General features: G+C 41.1%; 1 protein-coding gene across 15 annotated transcripts in view; it reads left to right on the top strand.

The window, feature by feature from the left end:
* Positions 1–25,673, top strand: part of RFX3 (regulatory factor X3) — a 320,548-nt gene that overhangs the window by 128,122 nt on the left and 166,753 nt on the right. For all 15 annotated transcript variants that reach the window (XR_010322875.1, XM_064290581.1, XM_064290578.1 and 12 more), the window contains one exon: positions 8,356–8,480. Coding sequence is in view for 14 of the 15 variants with exons in the window: in XM_064290581.1 (XP_064146651.1) it covers positions 8,356–8,480 (125 nt within the window). In the remaining variant the exon portion in view is untranslated. The remainder of the gene's footprint in view (positions 1–8,355; positions 8,481–25,673) is intronic.

The raw sequence follows: 25,673 nt of genomic DNA, 5'->3' as shown, positions 1-25,673 counted from the left end.
ATTGGTAATAAAGGTTTCATGTTTTCATCCTGTAGAATTTCATCTGTAATGATTTTGGATCTTACTCTGTGTAAAAGCACACAGGTGTTAAACTCTTTATTCCATATTTAAAAAATAATAATTTTCAATGATAAAAAATTTTCTTCCTTTACTGTAAATGGCATTCCTATGATCTTATGTTAAATGAGGTTTCCAGTCCTTTTGTAAATAATTTATTCTTGAGTAGAGTCACATTTTAGATGTGATTTATTTTTACTATACGTATTAAGTGACTGGAAACCCTGGTTGTGTAGTGGTTACATGCTACAGCTACTAATCCAAAAGTTGGCAGTTCGAATCCATCAGGTGCTCCTTGGAAACCCTATGGGGCAGTTCTACTTTGTCCTGTAGGGTTGCTATGAGTTGGAATCGACTTAATGGCAATGGGTTTTCTTTCCTTTCTTTTTTTTTTTAATTATTAAGTGACTATCATAATAGTTTTGGTTGAAGCAGGACTTGGAAGCAGCAGCTTTTGTCTTTGTATATTAAAGAAAAAGGAAGGGAAGTCTCTGCTGTACTAGAAATTAAATTACAGATATTTATTTTCTATGTGGAGTGAAAACCTGTTTCATTCTTCAGTGTCAAAAGCAATACAGTCAATGTAATGGAACCAAACTTTGTAAACTTTGTGTTTTAGGAGAGCCAATTCTGTCAAGGGAAAAGGCCCCAGTAAAATCAGGCGGCTATTACCTGTCTTTAAGCTAGCCCAGTTATGTGGTTCTGTTTGAGAAGTAATTGATGAGGCCAGGGTATTAAAGCAGCGAATCTGGCATGCACATTGTAGGTGACGAAAGGAATCCTTCTGTGAATTTGAGTGTATTTGGTCTGAGAGGACCTTCAGGAAGCTCCACAAAGGGCGTGTGAATGCCTCCAAACTTGCAATATGCATGTTTGTTCCCGACACATGGCTTTGCTAGGTTTTGCCCATCAGGTTGAAGAAATGCTAATCTTGTCGCATTCAGCAGCTGGGTTTTTGCAATATTCTTTTCCTTCTCCTAGGGGTTAATTAGCTTTCTTTCAAAAATGTGGCCTATTTAGCTGTAGATTGGAATGATTCAGCCAGAGCTGGCTGTACAAAGCAGAACCCTTAACAGGCGGGTGTGTCCAACTGCTTAATTAGCCAGAATAAAAAGGTCCTTTGTCAGACAAGCATCTGTTGCTCATGACACACCTGACAGCCACATTAGGCGAGGATGACTAGACTGAAACTCTGCATGCCTCTCCTGCAAGGATATCGGGCTCATTCACATACGGGCTGCGTCCTTGACGAGCTGCAGGGGTTTATTTAGCTTATCAGAATGGACTCATGTGACTGCAGTTGTGACTGATAAACAAATATCACTTGAAAGGAGGCTGTGAAGGAACTTAACTAACCAAATTACTCCCAAACATAAACAAAGCCCCAGAACCCACCGCTGGGTGAATGGGAGCACCTCACAGGGATACGTAAGCCATTATGCGCGGCCTAAAACAAAACGTGAAAATGAGGCATACGAAGACACTACCGTTGCTTTGCAGAAGTGTTGGAAAGCTACCAGAATACTTTGAATGTGTCAGTGGGTTTAAATGATCTGCTTAGCAAAATTTGGCAGGAAGGTTAGACTCCCCAAACATGCTTTAACATTCTAATTAATATACCATTAAATCAAGCCTTCAGAATTAATCAGGTAAAATGCCTCTGGCAAAATACTTATTAGTTGGGTTGTTTTATGGCCTCAGCAGAACGAGAGGAAGTATTTCCTCACTGTAGTGCTAGAGAGGGATGTCTGTCCATTGCTGTTGGAATTGCAGATTAAATATAGTGGATTAAGAACCCCGAAGATTTTGCTGTTCTGGATCAGCAGTTTCAGGGAGCCCTGTTGTCATTATGATACTGCAAAGCAATCTACGGTGAATTTCGTCAGAGCCAGAACTCAGTGGGACTGCCTTGTTTTTATAAAAAAAAAAAAAAAGTTTTTATAGGCCTCGTAAATTTTCCACCTTTGACAGGGTGCAGTCTTACCACTTTTCTATTGCTCTCTATTAGTGGAAAATATTTGCATTTTCCTTCTCTGGCAAGTTTCCACCTTACACACGTTCTGGCTTTCACAGGTTTTACAGTTTATAGTGGTTGACATCCTGGGCTGTAGGGCCGGACAGACCTAGGATTGAATTGACGATCTTCCCCTTACTTATAAAGCCCAAAGTCTGGCTTTGGACAAGTTACTTAATCTCTCTGTGTCTCAGCTTCTTTGTTTGTCGAGTGGGAATGATAACACCTGCGTTAGGGGGCTCTTCTGAGGAGTAAATGAGAAAATGTATTTAAAGCAGTTAGCACAGCGCCCAGCTCTTGGAAAAGGCTATTAAATGAGACACCTGGTTGTGGTTATGACCTTTAGAGCCAATCTGTGGTTGAGAGCCACCTGTTAGGGCAAAGAAAGCCACTTCCTCAAAGCCGACGAAGAGAATGGAATCGGAGGAGAATGAGATTGTGTGGATTAGTAAAAAAAATAGAGACAAAACTGAGGGGCCAAGCTCTCATCAATTGGCAGGACGCTATCCTGCAAGAGCCAAGGAGATCTGACCATTGAGCAGTAACTTGGGAGTCGACAAGTGATGTTCCAGGAAAATTACTGGTCGTCCTGGGTCAGGCTTGGTGTGCCAGTTTCCATGTGGCTGTAGATGGAACTAGAGGCTTGATGGAAGTTCTCCAGGATGCCGTAGCTTTAAGTCTGCAAGCCATTGTTTCTCACACCTTTCTTATCCGCCTGATTGATAATGTATAGATTGCTCCTGCTAAATAGTGGAGATATTTTTCCTTCCAGTTTACCATTTTCACTTTATTTCTTCTGTGCAATGTCTGTTATGAAACTCAGGACTTCCAACATGGCCTAGTATTTTCAGTGCGTGGGCGTTAGTGCTGCGTCCAAACCCCCTTTCCTGTTTCCTAGCTTCGGCTGCAGGACGTAACATCGCTGGGCCTCAGCTGACTCGTGTAAAATGAGGAAAGTCATAGTTCAGTCACTTAGTTACGCACTGCTGTTAGTGAAGTGGTCAAAGCTTGGGTGTTACTCCTCTGTATAAAATAGGTGGATCAGTCATCGTTATTGTCTTAAAACCCAAAAAAGGCATTTTCCACTTGCAGTCTGGGTTTGTAGGACTAGATTTCTCCCGAGGACTAGGCTTCTCCAAAAGGAGCCACAAACTCAAATGCCTATGGAGGCCAGGCAAGTGAATGAGTAAAAGTCACTTAGTTAAATACTTTCTATAAAAACATACGATGTATTAAAAAACCCACTGCCGTCGAGTCGATGCTGACTCATAGCGACCCGGGGTCTGTAGAACAGAGTAGAACTGCCCCATAGAGTTTCCAAGGAGTGCCTGGCAGATTCGAACTGCTGACCTCTTGGTTAGCAGCCGTAGTACTTAACCACTACGCCACCAGGGTTTCCATATGATATATAGACCCAGCCTTTCCAAGTGTTCAGAATTTTCAACAGAATATGGAAATTAGTTTTTTAACACAAAGTGTTCTGATTTCAACTGCTGGTAATTGAAAATTTTCATTTGTAATCTCTGTAAGCCAAACAAAACCTATTCGTGGAGTCTAGTAGCAGTACGTGAGAGGCCAGTTTCTATATCTGTGGCTTATATCTTCTGATAATGCTCTCTCAGGTGACTTATGGGGAGTTGTTAGGGATTGTTTTAAAAGTATGTTTAATTTTTAAAGAGGTGTTCTTTACATTCTTGCATGTGTTTGGTCTTGTAGGGTAAAAACATCACAAAGCTTAGTAAAGCAACAAGAAAATTTCATTAGGCATATATTCAGAAAATCTGAATATAATATCTTAGTATGGGTCATATACCAAAAAGGGGTGTGGATTGTGCACAACGCAGTATATGGGAAGGTTCCAAGCCAGCACGTGGGGAAGTCAGAGGAGCTGGTTTAGGGTGGGACGCCCTAGGTGGTGCAGATTGTTAAGTGTTTGACTACTAGCCAAAAGGTGGCAGTTCGAACCCATCCAGAGGCACCTAGGAAGATAGGCCTGGTGCTCTGCTTCCGAAAGGTCACAGCCTTGAAAGCCCTATGGAGCACAGTTCTACTCTGCACACATGGGGTCACCATGATTTGGAACCAACTTGATGACAATTACAAAAAGTTTCAGGATAAGTGACTTTACTCTTAGACACTTGCTCGCCCTTGACTGAGCAGTTTAAATAAGAATCCAGATAGGCAACACTGTTTTCCTCATCTATTCCTGACGAAGACCAGCAGCCATCTCGGAGTTGGAGGAGAGGCTGAGCAAGCGTCATTGAAGACCTTCTCTCTCGTCTTCTTTGTTCCTCACTCATAGGTCCTCCGCTGAAGCACAAATGACGTTGATAGTCTCTAAGTGTGTAATGACTTGAAGGGCGTTGCCTTTACTTTCTTCTTTTGGGAGGGTATTTTTTTCCCCCTCTGAAGGGATAAAGATGAAGAGGGACAGGTATGTCCTCTGCCTCAACTTTTGAGAACCATTAGTCCTCCAATAGTCTTAATTAGGCATGTTTTATGTACTGAACACTGCCATTTTCAGTCACTTCCAGGCATATATATGGTCTCAGTGCTAGTCCAAAGGATACAGTTGGGGTCCTACATGCCAGGCTGAAGCACGGATGTGTGCGTGTGTGCGTGTGTACACGTGCAAGCAAGCACATGTTCTCAGTGTGTTTTGGAGGTCAATGCTACTTTTTAAAAAAATGAGCCACCATTCAACATCTGGGAGATTGCACATAAAAGCCTGGATTTCCAGCTGCTTTTGTAAGATCAGAAGAACCGGCAGTTGCAGATTGGCCTTCCCACGTATTCACAATTGCCTGGAGCTGAACTCTACTACTCCGTGTGAGTGGGAAGTTAGCCACAGTCTCTGCGACTTTCGTTTTATCTTGTAAACCTCCTAGCCACCTTGGCTTTGTGTATCTGAGGTTTCTCATCTGGAAAATGCACTTCGTGACATGGACTTATTTATGGATTAACGTGTAAAACATTTAGAAGTGTCCATAAGGTTAGATAATCAGTACTAGCTAGCTGTTGCTGCCGTTACCTTTTTTTTTTTTAAATAACTTTTATTAAGCTTCAAGTGAACGTTTACAGATCCAATCAGTCTGTCACATATAAGTTTACATACATCTCACTCCCTACTCCCACTTACTCTCCCCGTCTTGAGTCAGCCCTTTCAGTCTCTCCTTTCTTGACAATTTTGCCGGCTTCCCTCTCTCTCTATCCTCCCATCCCCCCTCCAGACAAGAGTTGCCAACACAATCTCAAGTGTCCACCTGATATAATTAGCTCACTCTTCATCAGCATCTGTCTCCTACCCGCTGACCAGTCCCTTTCATGTCTGATGAGTTGTCTTCGGGGATGGTTCCTGTCCTGTGCCAACAGAAGGTCTGGGGAGCATGGCCGCCGGGATTCCTCCAGACCATTAAGTTTGGTCTTTTTATGAGAATTTGGGGTCTGCATCCCACTGATCTCCTGCTCCCTCAGGGGTCCTCTGCTGTGCTCCCTGTCAGGGCAGTCATCGATTGTGGCCGGGCACCAACTAGTTCTTCTGGTCTCAGGATGATGTAGGTCTCTGGTTCATGTGGCCCTTTCTGTCTCTTGGGCTCTTAGTTGTCGTGTGGCCTTGGTGTTCTTCATTTTCCTTTGCTCCAGGTGGGTTGAGACCAATTGCTGCATCTTAGATGGCCGCTTGTTAGCATTTAAGACCCCAGACGCCACATTTCAAAGTGGGATGCAGAATGATTTCATAATAGAATTATTTTGCCAATTGACTTAGAAGTCCCTGCAAACCATGTTCCCCAGACCCTCGCGCTTGCTCCGCTGACCTTTGAAGCATTCATTTTATCCCGGAAACTTCTTTGCTTTTGGTCCAGTCCAATTGAGCTGACCTTCCATGTATTGAGTGTTGTCTTTCCCTTCACCTAAAGCAGTTCTTGTCTACTGATTAATAAATAAAAAACCCTCTCCCACCCTCCCTTCCTCCCCCCTCGTAACCACAAAAGTATGTGTTCTTCTCAGGTTTACTATTTCTCAAGATCTTATAATAGTGGTCTTATACAATATTTGTCCTTTTGCCTCTGACTAATTTCGCTCAGCATAATACCTTCCAGGTTCCTCCATGTTATGAAATGTTTCAGAGATTCGTCACTGTTCTTCATCGATGCGTAGTATTCCATTGTGTGAATATACCACAATTTATTTACCCATTCATCCGTTGATGGACACCTTGGTTGCTTCCAACTTTTTGCTATTGTAAACAGAGCTGCAATAAACATGGGTGTGCATATATCTGTTTGTATGAAGGCTCTTGTATCTCTAGGGTATATTCCTAGGAGTGGGATTTCTGGGTTGTATGGTAGTTCTATTGCTAACTGTTTAAGATAACGCCAGATAGATTTCCAAAGTGGTTGTACCATTTTACATTCCCACCAGCAGTGTATGAGAGTTCCAATCTCTCCGCAGCCTCTCCAACATTTATTATTTTGTGTTTTTTGGATTAATGCCAGTCTAGTTGGAGTGAGATGGAATCTCATCGTAGTTTTAATTTGCATTTCTCTAATGGCTAATGATCGGGAGCATTTTCTCATGTATCTTTTGGCTGCCTGAATATCTTCTTTAGTGAAATGTGTGTTCATATCCTTTGCCCACTTCTTGATTGGGTTGTTTGTCTTTTTGTGGTTGCCGTTACCTTTTGTACGGGCTAAGATTTATTTTGCTGCTTTAGAGTTTGGACTTAAAAAGAAAGAAAATGCTCAGTCACTTTCAGTGAGCCCAATGTCGAGGTCTCAGAGGAAAAACGAGCACAGATTCCAAGTGAAAAGACCCAGTCCTAAGTCTCCTCGAGTGAGTCTCTGAACCTCTCTGGGCTTTCGTTTCCTCATCCCTAAAATAAGAAGAATTAGACTCAGTATCTTCAGAGGTCCATTTCTAAAATTGAATGAGATGATAGAAAAGATATGGGGGAAAATTGAAAGAGGTTGTGCTGTGACAAAGAAAACCAAACCTGTTGCAGTTGAGTTGATTCTAACTCATATGACAGAGTAGAACTGCTCCATAGGGTTTCCAAGGCTGTCATCTTTATGGAAGCAGATTGGCACATCTTTCTCCCTCAGAGCGACTGGTGGGTTGAAACCACCGACCTTTCATTTACCAGCCAAGCACTTAACCACTGCCTCACCAGGGTTCCTCAAAGATGCTGAGAGGGGTTAATTTTCTCCTTGAAAGAACTGAGCACTCTTTCAGAATTTCCTTACAGAAAATGAATGTTTACCACCCTGCTCGCGGATTTAAACCACAGTGCAGTATTTTTCTTCGACTACCAATTAAATATCGCCTTTGCCCCCAGGAAAGAAAAATTAGAATTCTGGTCACTGCACCATAACAAAGACATCCATATATATTTACTCTGTTGAATGTTTAAGTAGCAAAAGGGGATGTCAAGACCAGGAGACCGGAGGAAGCTCACCTGTTAGAGTAAATACTGCTGCCAAATGTAACCCTATGTTGGTAGGTCAGACTCAGGGGAACTGGACAAATGTGGCCTGGTGAATTGTGAATGAGAGAAAAATTTCATGTCTTTGTGTATAAAACTCCTTTATGTGTCAGTGGTTTCCCCACCTTTCAAAATATGAACCATTATTGGTACTTGGCTATCTTTGTGTTTAAGAATATAATTGAACTTTGATTTTAGTACCATATCATGCTACAGTCAGAGAAGATTCATGGACTTGATCCTTTGGCTAAGCTGTAGGGTATATCAGTTCGTTTTTGGATATGCATTTTTTTTTTTTTTAGATCACCTAATAATAAACTTTAAAGTTGAAAAGGACCTTTGAAATAATTTATGCTAAACTGTACATCTCTGGTGACATCCTGATAGCCTATAAAAGTGTCTAGAAAGTATAGTTCATCACATATTTGCCTCCAGTTAGGCTGTGTGTTCTGAGAATTAAGAGTATCTTGACATAATTTTCAGCCATAGTTTATAATGGGGTGGAAGCAATTTATATGAGGCCCAAGGAAGGCAGATTTCAGTTAAATTCAACCTTTGTAGCCCTAGGATAAGAGCTACTCATGGAGATTTTTTAAAAATGTGGATTAGTAATTTTCTCTATTCATTTAAATAGTGGCCAAAATCACTAAGATGTATGGAATATTATGGCAGTACGTTGGTGTGAGAGGTATTCAAAGGGTTGAACATTAGTCCTGGTCTAGGATGTTAAGAATAAATGTAATGAAGATAGCATATGCAAAGAGAACATTCTAAGCTTTATTTATCTTTTAATGTATTTCAGCGACCATCATGCAGACATCAGAGACTGGGTCAGACACAGGCTCGACGGTGACTTTACAAACCTCCGTGGCTAGTCAAGCAGCCGTGCCCACACAGGTGGTACAGCAAGTCCCAGTCCAACAGCAGGTAAGGAGCTGTCGCTCTCCAAGAAGGTGCTCTTGAACATGGCCATGTCCAAAGGTTCTTTGGGCTAAGCTTCCTTTCTTCATGGGGTGCTACCGTAGCATAGTCCAGCTCTTAGCTCCAGTCTTCAGATGCTTCTTGAGCATTTCCTGGGCGAGCCAGGCTCTGTGCTAGGCTGTAGGGATGCAAAAATGAATACTTAAATAGAATCCCTGTTCTCAAAGAGCCTGCCTTACCTGCCAAAGAGGATATTTTTTTCTGCCTTGACCGCCGTAATTAGGTTTTCCCTTCCTCTCCTCGCCTCTCTTTTCTTTATCATAACTTCTTACTTCTTTCATATTGAAATGTCAGCAACAATACTTTTTTAAAAAAATATAATTGGCTTGCAATAATACTTAATAAAGGAGAAGATGTGTGTACCTTCCGGGCAGGGATTTTGCCTTTGTGGTATTTTAGAAAGTGCCTTGTGCTTTCTGGTGGGTGATAATACTGTTTAATGAAAATAAAATTATCTTAAAGGTCTGGGGATCTGACTCATCCCATTTAAAAACTTGGGAATGAGTTCTGCCACTTTTATTCATACTCAGGGGAGTTGGCTTGTATTGGAAAGATGCTCAGAAAATAATGCCATTCATTCCTGTTTATGCTTCTGCTTGCGGATTGTGAACACATTGGCCTGTCATTTCTCCCAAGAGTGGTGAGAAAACAAGTGAGAAAGATCATATGTCATGTAGCATTCTCTTGAGACGCGAGATTTGCCTGTGATTTCTTAGTATCAAGGAAAATCTCAACAAATATTACTCTTCCAATTGTACATTAGTAGTTAGGGAGAAAGACATCTTTTCCTAAATGATTGCAGAGATTCAAGGTCATATTATTTTTGGGTGATAGGAGTGGGATGGACAGAGAGCGCTAGAGTCACAAAGAGCTGGACGTTTAGACTCTCACAGGTAAGTGAAGATATCTGACATATTTTTTTTAACCATTCTTGTTTTTCTTCTTCTTGTGGTAAAAATGTTTATAACACAACGTTTGCCAATTCAGCCTTTTTTACATGTACCGTTCAGTGACACCAGTTAGATTAATCATGTCTTCTATTTTCCTGGATTGCTACTGAGAGGTCCAAAGCTATTCTGATTTCTCATCCTCTGTGTGTGCCCTATGTGATTTTTTTTTCTCTGAAAGTTAATAGAATGTTTTAAATCCCAGTTTCTTGACATCTCATGATGTGCCTTGATGTGAGCCTATTTTCATACATTGTGCTGGAACCTTGATGGCCCTTTTCATTTTGGACATTCACGTTCTCTTCTGGAAATTTCCATCACTAGTATCGATCCTTTGCCACATTCTCCATCACCATTAACCATTTACTCAGTGCTTTCTAAACAACCACTCTTTTTTTCCCCCTCTCCCTTTCTGCCATTTACCATTGTTTTTTTTTCTTAACATGCTCCTCTTTCTGGTCCCTACCATACACACCTGTCCTTCTAGTTCCTCATGCTGCTGATATGTTAGGTTGAACTACATGCAATTTTGATTTGAAAAAACAACAGTTTCATATGTTTCAGTGTAGGCGTTATGTTTTAATTTTGGTAGACCAACATTCAGTGCTTTCGTTACTATGACGTTATAAATGCTTTTCCAATCTAGCCGTGTAATAAACTGTGATTACCTTCCTTTCCTGCAAAATTATCTTCCCCGGGTTGCATGATTCTGATTCTTCTTAAAGAAGTCTCGTGTCAAGCATTCTGACCCACACTGCACTCTGGATTAAATGCCCTTTGCTCAGCTGCCCTCCTGGGATTTCCCTTCACCATCATCCTGGGAATTGCCTTCCCTCCTTTCTATGTTGGCTCTCCTGTTTCCTGTATCCATGTCTTCAGCTCTTTCTTAACTCCTTTGGGGGAGCACAACTCCCAGTTACCTCCTAAGAAATGGGAAATGTTTGAGCTCTTATGTGTCTGAGAAGGAGTTTATTCTATCTTCACAGTTGTTTGGTGGTTGGGTCGAGGTAGAGCTTTGGGTTGGAAAATTTGTTTCTTTAGGATTTTGAAGGGATTGCTCTGTTGTCTTCTAGTTTCCTGGGTTGCTATTGAGAGGTCCAAAGCCATTCCGATTTCTGACCTGTTCTGTGACTTGTTGTTGTTGGTAGGTGCCTTTGAGTCAGTTCTGACTCATAGCAACCCTATGTACAACTAAGTGAAACACTACCTGGCCCTGCACCGTCCTCGCAATTGTTGCAATGGTTGAGCCAACTGTTTCAGCCACCATGTCAGTCCATCTTGTTGAGGGTCTTTCCCTTTTTTGCTGACCCTCTACTTTACCAAGCATGATGTCCTTCTCCAGGGACTGGTCCCTCCTGATAACATGTCCAAAGTTATGTAAGACTCAGTCTCGCCATCCTTGCTTCTAAGGAGCATTCTGGCTGTACTTCTTCCAAGACAGATGTGTTCATTCTTTCCTAGTATCAAGGAAAATCTTCAACAAATACTAACTTTTACAATTGTAAATAAGTAGTTAGGGGTATACGAACATGATGTATTCAATATTCTTCACCAACTTCCTAATTCAAAGGCATCAGTTCACCTTTGGTCTTCTTTATTCGCTTGCCTGTCAGTTTGTCATACTGTAGTGGCTTAAGTGTTGCTATGATGCTGGAAGCAATGCCACTTGTATTTCAAACATCAGCAGGGTCACCCGTGGTGGACAAGTTTCAGCGGAGCTTCTAGACTCAGACAGACTAGGAAGAAGGACCTGGTAATCTACTTCTGCTAAAAAAAAAAAAACAGCCAGTGAAATCCTTATAGATAGCAGCAGAACATTGTATGTGCCCTATGTGGTTTTTTTCTCCCTGAAAGTTAATAGAATGTTTTAAATCCTGGTTTCTTGAAATTCCATGATGTGCCTCGATGGGAGCCTGTTTGCATACGTGGTGCTAGAAGCTCGGTGGGCCTTTTCATTTTGGACATTCAGGCTCTCTCCCGGAAATTTTCTTCAACGTTTTCATATATGATTACCTCTGCTCTGTTTTCTCTTTCTCAACTTTCTTATTCTACTTTCGATTTCATCTTCCAACCCATCTATTACTTTTCATTTATGCTATCACATTTTTAATATTCAAGAGCTTTTAAAAATTTTTCTGTTATGTTCCTTTTCATAATATCCTGCTTTATTTCTTGGTTATAATAGCTTTCTTTTTTCTCTGAAGATATTTATTTTTTCTAATTGCTGTCACTTAGATTTTCTTCTCCTTCCATTATCTGTTTCCGTCAGGATGCTCTGTTCTGTTTGTTTCTTTTTGTCTCTGTTTTTCGTATTAAAAGCTTTTCTCAGATATCTGGTAGTTTGTCGGAATCGACTCAATGGCAGTGGCTTTGGTTTTTTATTTTGGTATCCATATTTTAAGGAGCTCTGGTGGCACAGTGGATAAGCACTTGGCTGCTAACTGGGAATTGTGGCAGTCTGAATACACCGGCCGCTCCGGTGGAGATAAGACCTTGGTGATCTGATCCTGTAAAGCTTACAGGCGAGGTAACCCTATGGTGCAGTTTTACTCTGCCCTATAGGGTCTCTATGAGTCAGAATCTACTCAGTGGCATGTAACATCAATATCCATATTTAAAATGTGAGGATAAAAAGCTGTTTTGAATACATGAGTGGGTTTTGTTGATTTCAATATAACATCATCTGACCAGGTTTTTAAATTGGGGACCCTCTGATGTTTAGTATCTTCGTTTTGCCTCTTGGGCTGGTCGTATTTTTCAAAGAAGACTCGTCCAGTTTCCTGCTTGCTGGGTGAAAGCTTGGCTGCCAGCATTCTGGATACTTAGAGGGCGGAGGAGAGTTGGGCACTTCTGGTGCTTATTTGCTTCACCATCTCTTTTCTGTATGCTGTCACCCGTGCTTGACCTCCCGCAGGGCAGCAGTTACAGCAAAGAATCAACCTCCAAACTTTCAGCAAAGGCGGAGAAGGCCAGTCACCTCCTGCGTAGAGCTGTTGGAGGGGACCTGGAGATCTAATTGTTTCTTGAATAGTATCACCTTTTATATTAAATACATATATGAAAAACAAAACTTTATATTGCTACCGCCAGTGGAAAATCAGTATCACCAGCCGTGAATAGAAGATCTCACACACACACACACACACACACACACACGCACACACACACACACTTCATTCATGTCTTCCTGTCGTCACGAGTCAAAATCAACACGGAGGCACTTAACAACAGCAACACCTGGACTGCCTTTGGAGGATGTTGTACTTTGCCATATGGCTCGCCCCCAACAGGAGTATATTCTAGTGCCTCAAGTTAGCTCTTTCCTCTGGGACTTTCTAGGCAGGTGAGACCTTATGTCACCTTACACCAAGCATAGAAGGTGAGATCTCTCATTTTCTCTTTGTGAATAAAGTGTTTTATTTCACCTAGTCGGTTCGTGTGAGATTTGCTTGGGGACTCTTCCTGTGTGGTCTTTCTAGACTTATTTGGGAGGATTCCCCCCCGCCCCCGCCCCGCCATTTTATTGTTTTTCTTTCCTTTTTATTCCCACTAGGACAGTATCATGTTTGAAGCTCTCCAGTTCATTCTGGCGGTATCTCTGGGATATAAGTTGTCTATAACAGACAAGACAAATGCTGTTAATTTCTTAGGGATGTAACATGAGCTCAGTTGTTAATATACAGCTGTCATCTCGAGTTTTCAGACTGTAGTGGAATGCCTTTAAAAGCTCCTAGGTTTTGTTACTGACTCGTGTTGAATGTTGAAATTGTGGCATTGATGTCAGAGACAGTTATTCCTGTTGATTCAACTTTGTGTTGTGCCCTTGCTTTGGCCATTTTGACATAAAGAGAAAGCCTGTAGCAATTTTTTTTTTTAATGTTGAGACACTCAATATTAAATATTTTGGAGTGTTGAGAAAACAGAAAATTTCAAGATCCTGGTATACACTGTTCAGTTTCTTCAAAGCCCTAACTGTTCTAATTTAATAAGTATGGAAGAAAATGTTGATTATAAAATTATTTCTGTGGTATTTAGTTTATTCTTTATGACCTCAAGACTCAATATGTTACCTTTCCTAAGACTCTTATGATTCAGGAATGAAGAATTTTGAGCATAGAATAGCAAAGTCTGGTTAGATTATACTTTATCCAATTTCCTATTTTATGCAGTAGTTTTTATTATTATGCAAAACATTATAGAGTTTCAACTTCCAAATATGGATGTTGTTGCCCAATTCAATAAAATCTCTAAAATATTCCAGTTGAATTGTGTAGAAACCAAAATTTTGATATTATCTGTGCTATCATCTTTATAAAAAGATGTTTTAGACTAATAAGTCTGTGTAGAATATGATTTAACTAGAAAGGGACATGCCCCGGCCCTGTCCCCCTGCCTTGAGTTACTTGTTAAGCTTCTTGTAGTTTATTCTTCAATGGGTGGTGCAGATGCTTAGGTGCATGGCTACTAACCAAAAGATTGGTGGTTGGAATCTACCCGGAGGCACCTCAGGTGAAAAGCCTGGTGGCCGTCTACTACCAAAACATCAGTTTGTGGAGCACAGGTCTGCTCTGCCACGTGTGCTTGCAGTGAGGTGGAATCGACTTGATGGCAACTGGTTTGAGCGTTTGTTTGTTTGTTTGTTTGCTCTAGAACTGAATTAAAAACCCAGGAGAGGGAAAAGGGAGAATGTCTTTATTCCATTCTCTCCCTTTAAAAAAAAAAAAAAAATTACTGTCTAGTTGATTTCGACTCATAGCAATCCTATGCCAAAAAAACCCCCCCGAAACCCCCGAAAAACCCAAACCCCTTGCCACTGAGTCTATTCTGACTCAAAACAACCCTACAGGACAGACTAGAACTGCCCCGTAGGTTTCCAAGGAGTGGCTGGTGGATTCGAACTGCTGACCTCTTAGTTGGCAGGCTAGCTCTTAACTACTGTGCCACCAGGGCTCCATAGAGACCCTATACGACAGAGTAGGACTGCCACATAGAGTTTTCAGGGAGCACCTGGTGGATTCGATCTGCTTACCTTTTGGTTAGCAGTGGTAGCTCACCATAGCTCTTAACCCCTGCACCACCAGGACACTCTCTCTTAGCCAGCCCAAATTAGGTAGAACCTAGACAGAAGTCAGATCTTTTATTCTTTGTTTTAATCTTAGTCTCCAATTATCCCATGGATGCTGCCGACCTTGAGAATGATTCCTAAATCGCTAGGAACCAGGACTCCAAGATCTTTTCCTCCCTGTCAAGTTTCCTAGTTACTTTGGGACTGGGTCCTCTTCCTCTGCCTGTCTTACCTTTTCCTTGGAGAAATGTTTTCATTTCACAAATGTTTTCCCCTCAATGTGGCAGGTATGTTGTGTCTATACAGCTTCTTCTAAACAATACCTCCTATGTACAGTGGAGCCTGGGCCTGAGAGGCTTCTGTCTGAGTTCAAAGAAGGGTTATTTTTCCCAACAAGCTTTGAACACTTCTGTTACTCAGAGACTGTGGTTTTTACCTTTTCCTGCCCAGGGGCTCAGAGGGTTTGGGTGGTGTTTGGTAAGTAACCGGGACACTGGAAACCTCTTTTTATGTGATAAAAGCTCATTCAGGATTACCGTTCAGGAAAGCACCTTTATTTTTGTATAAATCTCCTAGCAAGGCATGATTCTTTGTCTATAATGAGTTATGAAAATGGATGGTGTGGCTATGTGGCTATATTGTTTCTCTTCAGTCACTAGCAATCTATCACATGTTTAGCATTTTTCCCTAAATTATGGTCTGTTTTGCAGAATGAACATATTATTTCTGTGGCCATAGAAATAAATGATATTTTCTTTGGGGCACAGCTCCAACCAGAGTTGTCAGTTAGGTTCCAGGAAAAGGTCAGTCTTCAAGAAGGATAAACGTTAAATGAATCATCTCTAATAGATCTATTTATTATGGGTATCTCTAAAATGATGCTTCAGCCTCTAGGGAATAACTTTTAGGAATTGAAGTTTAATGCGAATCCTTCTGAGATCCTCGTATTCCTTAGACCTTATCGGATTTAGATAAATAAAAGTCCATTCCTCTCTTTCAGTGGTGAGTCATTTGCTTCCTCACTTCTGTTTACCATATTCATATCACCACAAAGAGACTGTGATAATTAGTAATATACTCATGGGGAAGTTTTTTGGTAGAAGCAAAAAAAAAAAAAAAGATTTCCTTTTGTGTGTTAAACCCATAACAGAATATTCTATTGGATCAAAAATTCGGTCAGCCATATCTAAGATGGGTCCCTTTGCTCGTTTGGGGCTCCAAGCCTGAGGTAATGCCCTATTTTGTTCTTGCCTTTTTCTTTCCTTTTTGCTCAAGGTTGAGATCTGCTTTCTGCACATCCTTGCTTGGATGGACATGAATAGAATTCTTTTCATTTGAGACCATTATCTCCTATAATCAGCAGAAACAAAGACATTTTTCCCTGGTTTGCTCTTACTTGGGACTTGATTCCCATTGGCTTGGTTCCCTGAGGGGACAATGTTCTCATAATTAAGACTGTGGCGGACATCCTAAAAGATGGGGTTACATTTTTAAATGAATTCCAGTTGAATGCTTAAAAAAAGAAAAAAAAGCAACCAAAAAAACAAAACAATGATTTTAGCTCGTGAAAAGTATATTTTTAGAACCAGAGCTGCTGATTTTTAGTATTCATTATAAAAAAGTAAGGTATTTCAAAGGAACATGGTGGTTTACAATTGAAATAAATTTTGCTGTGCCAGTCTGCTACAAAGGCCTTTGAGTTGATCATCTTTACTGAATATTTGTAAAAATAAAATATTTGTAAAAATACTGTTTAAATATTTTGAGTAGTAGTTTTCTCTGTTGAGTGATTAAAAAATTTTTTTTCCATCTGGAGTTTGATCATTGTGCTGAGTTCTATATGCCATATTTTAAGAGAAATGTGTCAGGGACAAGGAGCCCTGGTGCACAGTGGTTAAGCACTCAGCTGCTAACTGAAAGGGTGGGAGTTCGAATCCACCAGCCAATTCATTGGAGAAAAGACCTGGCAATCTGCTCTTGTAAAAATTACAGTTTAGAAAACCGTATGGGGCAGTTCTGCTCTGTCCTGTAGGGGCACTATCAGAATCAACTCCATGACAACAGATTTTTTTTTTTTGGTACCAGGGACTGTGCTAAGTACTGGGGTTTCAAAGGTAATTCAGTATGGTCCCTGATCTCAGAAAACCAGCTTTAAAAGGAAATAGATGATGTTGTTATAGAACTGGATTCAGAATGCCTCAGGAGCAGAGACGGAAATTGTTCTTGGAAGTGAGAGTCAGAGGTGTCTTCACCAAGGATACAGTAACACTTGAGTTGCATGTTGAAGGAAAGCTTGGGGTTTGCAAGAAAAATAATCGTTATTTCTGATAGAGAAAGGCATAAAAGAGCTCAATAGAAATCCGAATCTGTACAGAGCGGGGGGCCTGGGAGGTGAGGACGTGGAACAGTATTGGCCAAGGATGCCCTGTGGAGGCTGAGTCAGATGACCCATTTATTGTGCCTCCTGGTGTTCCCCTTCCCTCTTCAGCTGACTTAGCTCTCTATGTATTCTCCCACTGTCGATTTCCTGATAGAATCACACGGACTTGGCTGCTCCGTTTCCCTGTATCTGACCACTTCTTAGCTCCATGAACAATGTGAACGTTATCCACGTAACATTGATACTCTGCACTTCTGGCAAAGCCAGTTCAACCATTTTCTTAGGATCTTTTTGGATTTTTCTCTGACATTTCATACTGCTCACTGTTATCTTCTTCCATGGCTTTCGTGCTTCCTGTAAGCTAATTTTTAATACCCAGTATAAAAAAGTAAGACATTCTGCCTACTTCTTTGAGTGCCTTTTCATTAAGGGGAGCAGCAGATTTTGTAAAGATTTTGTACATAGTGTCGCTAGGAGCTGGAACCGACTCGATGACACCCAACAACAACAACATAAAGTGGGCTTCATAGTCAGAAGGTTATAGGTTCAATTCCTGGCTCCAACCCTTTCTAGTTATGTGTCTTCAGGCAAATTGTTTAACCCTTCTGATATTCCAAGTTCCACATCTATAAACTACGGGCAATATAGAGTTATAGACATTAAATAATGTATGTATGAAGTAATTCATGACAGTGGTATTATTGTTAGTTGCCGTCTACTTGGCTCCAACTCATGGTGACAGTACAGCAGAATGAAACATTGACCAGTCCTGTGCCATTTTCATGATTGCTGGCATGTTTGAGTCCATGATTATGGCTATTTGTCAGTCAGTCTCACTGAGGGTTTCTCTCGTTTTTGTTGACCTTCTACTTTATGGCATATGATGTCCTTATCTAGGGATTGATCTTTCACGGTGACATGTCCAAAGTAAGCAAGATGAAGTTTTGCGATCCTTGCTTCTAAGAGCGTTCCAGTTTTATTTCTTCTAAGACTGCTTTATGACAGTAGGGTCGCTCTGAGTCGGAATCGACTCAACGGCAATGAGCTTGGTTTTGTTTTTTTAATACATTTATTATTGTTTTTACTACTACTGTTATTAGTAGTAGTAGTGATACTAGTATACTCTGATTCTTCCAATAAAAAAATTTGGGTTTTTTTTGGCCTCTTTTTTCTGTAAGGTTTGACCTTTGGGCCTCTCTTTTTACCCTCACTGTCCAGTAACTAACTCAACCTTTGCAGCTCTTTCTTTTAATCTTAAAACCAGTGAGCCTCTCACCATCTTTACTAAGCATACACCCATGTCCCTCCCTATAGTGCACTGGATTGTGAATCAGGGAAGCTCAGGCTCCAGACTACACCAACACCAGCTTGTTCTGACTTGCAGGGGACGTTTTGGTGTCTGCTACTCTGAATTCAGGGTGGTAGCTCCAGGGGAAGGCTTTCTTTCTCGGTGACTCTGGGGGAAGGTCCTTGTTATCAGTCTTCCCCAAATTTAGGAGCTTCTCAGTTCAGGAACCCTGGGTCCAAAGGACGGACTATTCTCCTGGCACCACTTTCTTGGTGGTATGAGGTCCCTCTGTCTCTCTGCTTGCTTCTCTTTTATATCTCAAAAGAGGCTGACTTAAGACACAAGCTAATCTTATAGATTGAGTCCTGCCTCATTAATGTCATGGAGGTAGGATTTACAACACATGGGAAAATCACATCAGATGACAAAACAGTGAACAATCACACAGTACTGGGAATCATGGCCTAGCCAAGTTGACACGTATTTTGGGGGGACACAATTCAATCCATGACAGGAATACTGCTGGTATTTTATCCAGCTCATGCAATACAATTATTTTGGATGAATTGTGGTGTTGTGGTAGAATATAATGCCTTAGGAAATAAAGGTGAGAATAGTATATGAGTGTCTTAGCTAGCATGATTGGAATTCGAGTTTTCAGTTAGAAGATACGTAAACTATCCATATAGTGAAACTATGCCAAGGACGTCTCTGAAGTGAAGTGTAGGAGTTTTTTTTTCCTTAACACATCACTTAGCTGTATAGAGTTATTTTAGTTGACTCCGTGATTTTGTTCTTAGGGATATGTAATTCATTTCCCATGAATATCTAATCTGTTTATCAAACTGTCAAATTCAATATCAGTACCTTTTTCCTTGGGAAGTTCAGCTTGTCCTATAAAATTTTTCATGCAAGTGGAGAGTAGAAAACTTTAGGATAGCTGGCACTTCTGTTTAACATATAGTATGAACAATTTGAAACATAATTTAAACAGAGCACTCTTGCCAAAGCAAACAGTGGAATTCACTGTCTGTGCTAAAAATTCACTCTTAGTATTATTGTTGTTGTTAGTTGCCATCGAGTAGTTTCTGACTTAAGGCAGCCCCACATGTGCAGAATAGAATTCCATAAGGTTTTCAAGGCTGTGACTTTTCAGAAGCAGATCACCAGGCCTGTCTTCCGAGGTGCCTCTGGGTGAGTTCAGATCGTCAACCTTTCAGCTGGTAGTCGAGCACTTAACCGTTCATGCCACTGAGGGACGACTCCCAATAGATCTGAGCATATTTATCTTCAGTGTCTGAAAGAATACAGAAGCTTTAAGGCCCAAATCAACATTTTATTTATGGGCTGAGTGGGTTAAGAAAATCTTGCCAAAGAAAGTGACTTTTAAGCTAAGATTTGAAGAACAGAGGTAACCAGTGGGAGAATAAAAGGAAGTGTTTTCTGAGAGGGTGTGTGTGTGTGTGTGTGTGTGTGTGTGTGTGTGTGTGTGTGTATGAAGGCCTTGAAGTAGGAGAGAGCCTAGTGGGTTTGTGGAGCTGAAACAGGGTCCAAATAGCTGGAGAAGAGAGTGGGAGGAGGGTCAATGATGAGAGACGAGGTGTGAAGCTACGGGGCACACTAACTCAGGAGGATTCGTGGGCTTATGAATTGTTTTTCAGTCCGCAGTATAAACTATTTAAGTTTTCAGCAGTAGCTGTCATTCTGACACTGTCTAACGTTCTGCTTCTGTCAGAAATCCAGATGAAACAACTAACCGTTAAAATAGCTGCCATCTGTGGAGCACCTTGTACGCCAGGCCCCGTGGTTGATGCTTGGCTCATTATCCGTAAAGCTTGAAGCAACCTTGAGAAGTAGGTGCCATTATCTACCTTTAACGGTGAGGAAACTGAGACTCAAAGAATTTAAATAACTTGGCTTTGGATAGCAGTCACTCGGCCTTGACACTGTGCTTATACTCGAGAAACATACTCAAAGGCAGTAATTACAAAATATACGTGTATGCGGTTGATGTTGTATTTCTTTTGGGAGTGGGAGGATTTGTATCATCCTTTCAGCAAATGAATCCTTCTTAAACGTAACTTTGTGAAACCAGTAAATGCTTGAGGAACAGTAGGTGCTCAGTGTGTATTGGAAGAGTTTACTGAGGAGTATAAACGCTGAGGTGTTCTGATTGAACCATGGTGTGTGTGGATGGGGAAAGGCCTAGGCTTTGTCCCAGTAGCTGCCTCTTGTCCCTGACAGCAGCTCCTGAGATACCTTTATGGGACCTCTAGGGATATATGCCTGGTGGTGCAGTCGTTAGGCATGCAGCTGCTAACTGAAGGGTAGGTGGTTCGAACCCACCAACTGCTCTGTGAGGGATCTGCTCCATAAAGATTACAGCCTGGGAAACGCTACAGTGTAGTTCTACTCCGTCCTGTAGGGTCGCTGTGAGTTGAAATTGACTTGACAGCACACAACAACAGCAACAGCAGTGATATGGGACACAGTGTGGGCATCATCTCCTCTCCTGGATTCTTCTGTAGCCAGATGAATCGCTCATCGGGATTCTTCAAGCCATTTCCCTGTCTCACACTGGCGTATCAGAAGATTAATTTCATGGAACACATACCACATCCTTTCTATCCACGAAAAATGGTTGTTTTGCCCTTCTTTTTATACAGGGCCTGTCTTAAAAATAGACACACATGGAAGGCCTTTTTGTTTCCTCCCTCCCTCCCTTCCTTTCTTATTGTGCTTTAAGTGAAAGTTTACAAATCAAGTCAGTCTCTCATACAAAAATTTATACACACCTTGCTGTATACTCCTAGTTGCCCTCCCCCTAATGAGACAGCACACTCCTTCTCTCCACCCTGTATTCCCCATGTCCATTCATCCAGCTTCTGTCCTCCTCTGCCCTCTCATCCCCCTCCAGACAGAAGCTGCCCACATAGTCTCATGTATCTACTTGAGCCAAGAAACTCACTCCTCACCAGTATCTTTTTCTGTCTTATAGTCCAGCCCAATCCCTGTCTGAAGAGTTGGCTTTGGGAATGGTTCCAGTCTTGGGCTAACAGAAGGTCTGGGGACCATGACTTCTGGGGTCCTTCTAGCTTCAGTCAGACCATTGTCTTGTCTTTTTACGGGAATTTGTGGTCTGCATCCCACTGCTCTCCTGCTCCATCAGGGATTCTGTGTTGTGTCCCCTGTCATGGCATCATCGGTTGTAGCCAGGCACCATCTAGTTCTTCTGGTCTCAGGCTGATGCAGTCTCTGATTGATGTGGCCCTGTCTCTTGGGCTCATAATTACCTGTGTCTTTGGTGTTCTTCGTTGTCCTTTGCCCCAGGTAGGATGAGACCAATTGATGCATCTTAGATGGCCTTTTTATTTTCTTTAAAAACTTGTTGACCTCAGTCAGATCCATCATCCTGCAGAGACTCATGGCTCATTTTCCTTATAGCACTCATGGACTGATGGCCTTCCTGTTCGAAGAAAATCAGAATTGCTGTCTTTGCCATGGTTGCTAGTCGCTCAGCCTGAAATGGGATGATGGTCAACTAACATACGTGTCTTCAGCTAGGGCTTCCTTTGTAATTATCTTTTTCCTTGTCTTTCTTTATTTACTGCTTGGTGTTGTGGGTTATGAAGTGTTGCTAAGTTTTGGTCCTATTAAATCTGTGCTTTTCATTATTAGCGATTTTATCTTTTTAAAAATAGTAGGATGAAAGAAGAGAAATGAAACGAGAAAATTATGCATGAGAAAAGGTAGCACTTCAAATGTGAGAAGGTAAGGTGATTCTTACATAAAAATGAGTATTAATATAACTAGTTTTAAAGAGATAGCAACCTGCTTGTGAATTTCAAGTTCACTTTGCATCTCATTCTTAGCAGAATTAAACTACAGTTCAGACTAAAATGAGTTTTGTTGTAAACAAAGCTATAATAGCTATAAAGGGAAATGATAGAGCAAAATGATTTCTGAAATTTTTAGAAACAATAGTAAATAAAATACAGTGAAACCTGTGAGAGCTGGAACTTGGCAGGACTGCCTTGTTTTTCCAGGTCTCAAAAATTTTCCGCCTTTGACGGGATGCCGTCTTACCACTTTTCTGTCACTCGTTTTAGTGGAAAAGATTTTTGAGTTTTCCTTCCCTGACAGGTATCCATCTTACACAGGTTCCAGCTTTCAAAGGTTTTACTGTAATTTTACAAACCTAAGCTTTAGTTTCCAGAAACAGTGATTTTTAAAGAATTTTTGGGGGGACTGAACAGACCATTGATTGCAGTCCTGTGTATCACCCTTAGTTATTCTCTGCAAAGCCTTTTACCAATAATTTTGGGAATGTTTTTCTCTTGTTGCTTTTGCAGTTATTTTGTAGGCTTTGCTTTGACTTTTAGGTTCACTACGGTGCTTGTTAACTGAGTGTTCAGTGAGTTGGTAGGCAGCTACAATATTTAAAACTTATGATTACTCTTAATTTTTTTCTCAGCAATTTTATAAATACAGTTCACAAAAAGCTAGGGTTTCTATAGCTATTTAGCTTTAATTAGATATGAAAAATAAGAAAGTGCAAGAGTGTTTGAGACATTGAGGAACCCTATCTAGACAGAGTACCCCTACCCTAAGTGCTCGTATAAAAATAGCTACTCACAATGCTAATTAGATGGTCCTTAAGTAATTGTCTTAGATCCCAGGAGACAGTTTATTTCACATGTGGAAAATGTATTTAATGTTTGAGCTTATGTATTTTTAGTAAGCAGGAAATAGAATGACAATAGAATGATGTGAAATTTATTCAGTTTAAAGAATCCTCTTACCAGCTTGTGTTAAGAGGACTGAGAATTATGGGTGGCTGCTATGTGAATTCAAATCAATTTCCTAAATGCAGAGGGGCTGCAGTGTGCCACTCATGGAGCTAGACAAGATGAGGGTGCTACGGCCTGAGGTCCTTCTGGCCGGGACTCAGAATCCAGGTGGAGTGGCAGACAGGCACACAGCTCATCCCGACCCAAGCTTGACCACAAGGGTGCTGGAATGTGCGCCGGCCAGCACCCAGGGATCTGCCATTCCTTCTGACTGGGAGCTGATGAGGTTCAGAGAGGAGGCGACAGCTTTACAGGGAGATCCGTAGTAATCTGAAGTCTGCAGTGCTTTCTCTTTGGGCGTCAGATTTCCAGCATGTGGGTCATTCTTTAGTGAGCCCCTGTAGAGAGCAGGAATACCTGTTACCCCTGGATTCATTCCTTGTACCATAGGGATTAATGGTTATGATACACGTGCTACAAATAGTGTGGATATTGTATTTGTGATGAATAATGGCTTGGCAGTCTGATTTTATCTGTGAACCTTGTATCATGGCCACAATAAATTATGTAATTGTTGTTAATGTTAATTCAAGGCCTGTGGAGCTGGATGAGTCTTAAGTGTCTAGTGGGGGGAAATTATTCCCTCTTCCGTTCTCTTTCACTCACTTGAAGTAGCCAAAAGGTCAGTTAGCTGCAGTATATCTGTCATGCTTCACAAATACTTGCTGACCTTACCCCATCCTCACATCTGAGCATAAAGAAAACGACAACCAAAGATTGGGCTTCAGACTCAGAGACAAGATGTGGTAATAGCTGACTGTCCTTGTTGTGTGCCATCGAGTCTATTCAATAGCTGACTAGTAATAAATATGTTTTGATACTATTTATTTTTAGTGTTGTAACAGGAAAAAATGGAAGATGTCTTTCATTTCTTTGTGTTATAGAAGTTTTTAAAGAAATTTAGGTAAAAAGTGGGGAAGCAATTTAGGCAACCATTAACTATATAGGAACACAGGTGCTACATGGACTAGGCGTGGACGCAGGATTGCAGTGTAAGGCGATTATTTGGGAGGTAATCCCTGGAAATACCAGGAGGACATTGGGAAAGTGAGACAAGGAAGGGATTTTACAAAAAAAAAAAAAAAAAAATTTTTTTTTTTCCATTTTAAGGTCCTCTAGAGAAATAGAACCAGTGAGACGTCTGTGTGTGTGTGTCTGTCTATCTGTCTGTCTGCCTGCCTGTCTAGAGATTAAATGATTGATTGATTTGAGGAATTGCTTCACACTGTCGTGGGATACTGGGAAGTCCAAAATCTGTATGTCAGGTGACAGGATGGAGATTTCTGCACTCTTGTGTCCTCAAATCCATAAGTCGGGCAGAGTAAGAAAGTTCTGGCAAAATGTTTGTAGTCTGGAGGCAGAATTAAACCCTGGGGAGAACTTGTTTTTTGCTCTTTAAGGCCTTTAACTGATTGGACGAGGCCCACCCACATCATGGAGGGTCATCTGCTTCATTTAAGGCCAGCTGATGTAACCACATGTGACAACTTTATAACAAAGTCTAAACTAGTAGTTGATGAAACTGTTGGGCGCCGTGACCTAGCCACATTGATGCATGAAGCTAACCATCTCATTATTCAAGTTATAAATTGAGGTTCATTGGAGACTGACCATATCGGGGAAGTCTGGGAGCCAGTGTTGCACCCACATCTCAGAGTTATCCCACTGAAGGGGTGAGGAAGCCTAGGCTATTTATACACTGACCGCTGTCAGTTAGTGGCAGAGGTTACTTATGGGAGGTGGGGTGGGGGTGTAATCTCCTGGTATTACTGGCTGTTGGGCAGGGAGGCTTAGAAGACACTGGGAGTCTCAGAAATGCCTCGAAGAAGCGAAAATGCTGTAGTGAGAAACTGGGCTGGTGTTCATTGACGTGGCAGGGGTGAGGGTGGGTGGGTGTGGCGCCCACACCTGCTACCTATGTGGTAGAAGACTGATTACTTTTGGGAATTACTTCTGTGACTAACTAAACTTTTTCTGATTTTATAGCCATCTTTGTCATTAGGCTCTCAAGTCTTGAAACCACAAAGGGATTTTTTCTCTTGGAACATAAACATAGTCCTTCTAGGTGCCTTTTGAGTTTCTCTTCCCAGAGCCGTTTCTCACTGGTCAGAGTACTGAAGGTCTCTGTTCTCATAGTATTCCATCAGCTAGGCAAGTGAAGACTTATTAATTCCTGCTCCAGCCTTCTGTTCTCACTAACTGGAATTACTTTAGCCTTTCTTTCCTAATCTTTCAGTAATTTATATTATTCTTTCCTGGACTTTTTCCAACTTCTCTTCATCTCACTTAAGTTGATTAGCCTATTTTCTGTAACTGTTTTTTCAAGATAATACATTTATAGAAGTCTTATATAATTTATATTTCTGGCCCACATGTAAAACTTCATAGCTTATTAATGATTTATCTTCATTTGAATGGTAATTTAAGTGATCTTAGTCACACAAATCACTGAAATTATCCCTACTGTCGTAGCGCATCTGTATCAATTATTTGGTAGTTATCGTAATGTATTTTAGAGCTGTGTAAGTAGAAACACTGATTTAATCCTGAGTACTTTGGCCTAATACAAATAAAACGTTAAAATTAAACAGTAGGAATTAACTGTGCTG

This window comes from Loxodonta africana, chromosome 9 (assembly GCF_030014295.1).
Source record: "Loxodonta africana isolate mLoxAfr1 chromosome 9, mLoxAfr1.hap2, whole genome shotgun sequence".
NCBI lineage: Eukaryota > Metazoa > Chordata > Mammalia > Proboscidea > Elephantidae > Loxodonta > Loxodonta africana.
Note: the sequence above shows the minus strand (reverse complement) of the source record. Positions and strands in the feature narration are given on the sequence as shown.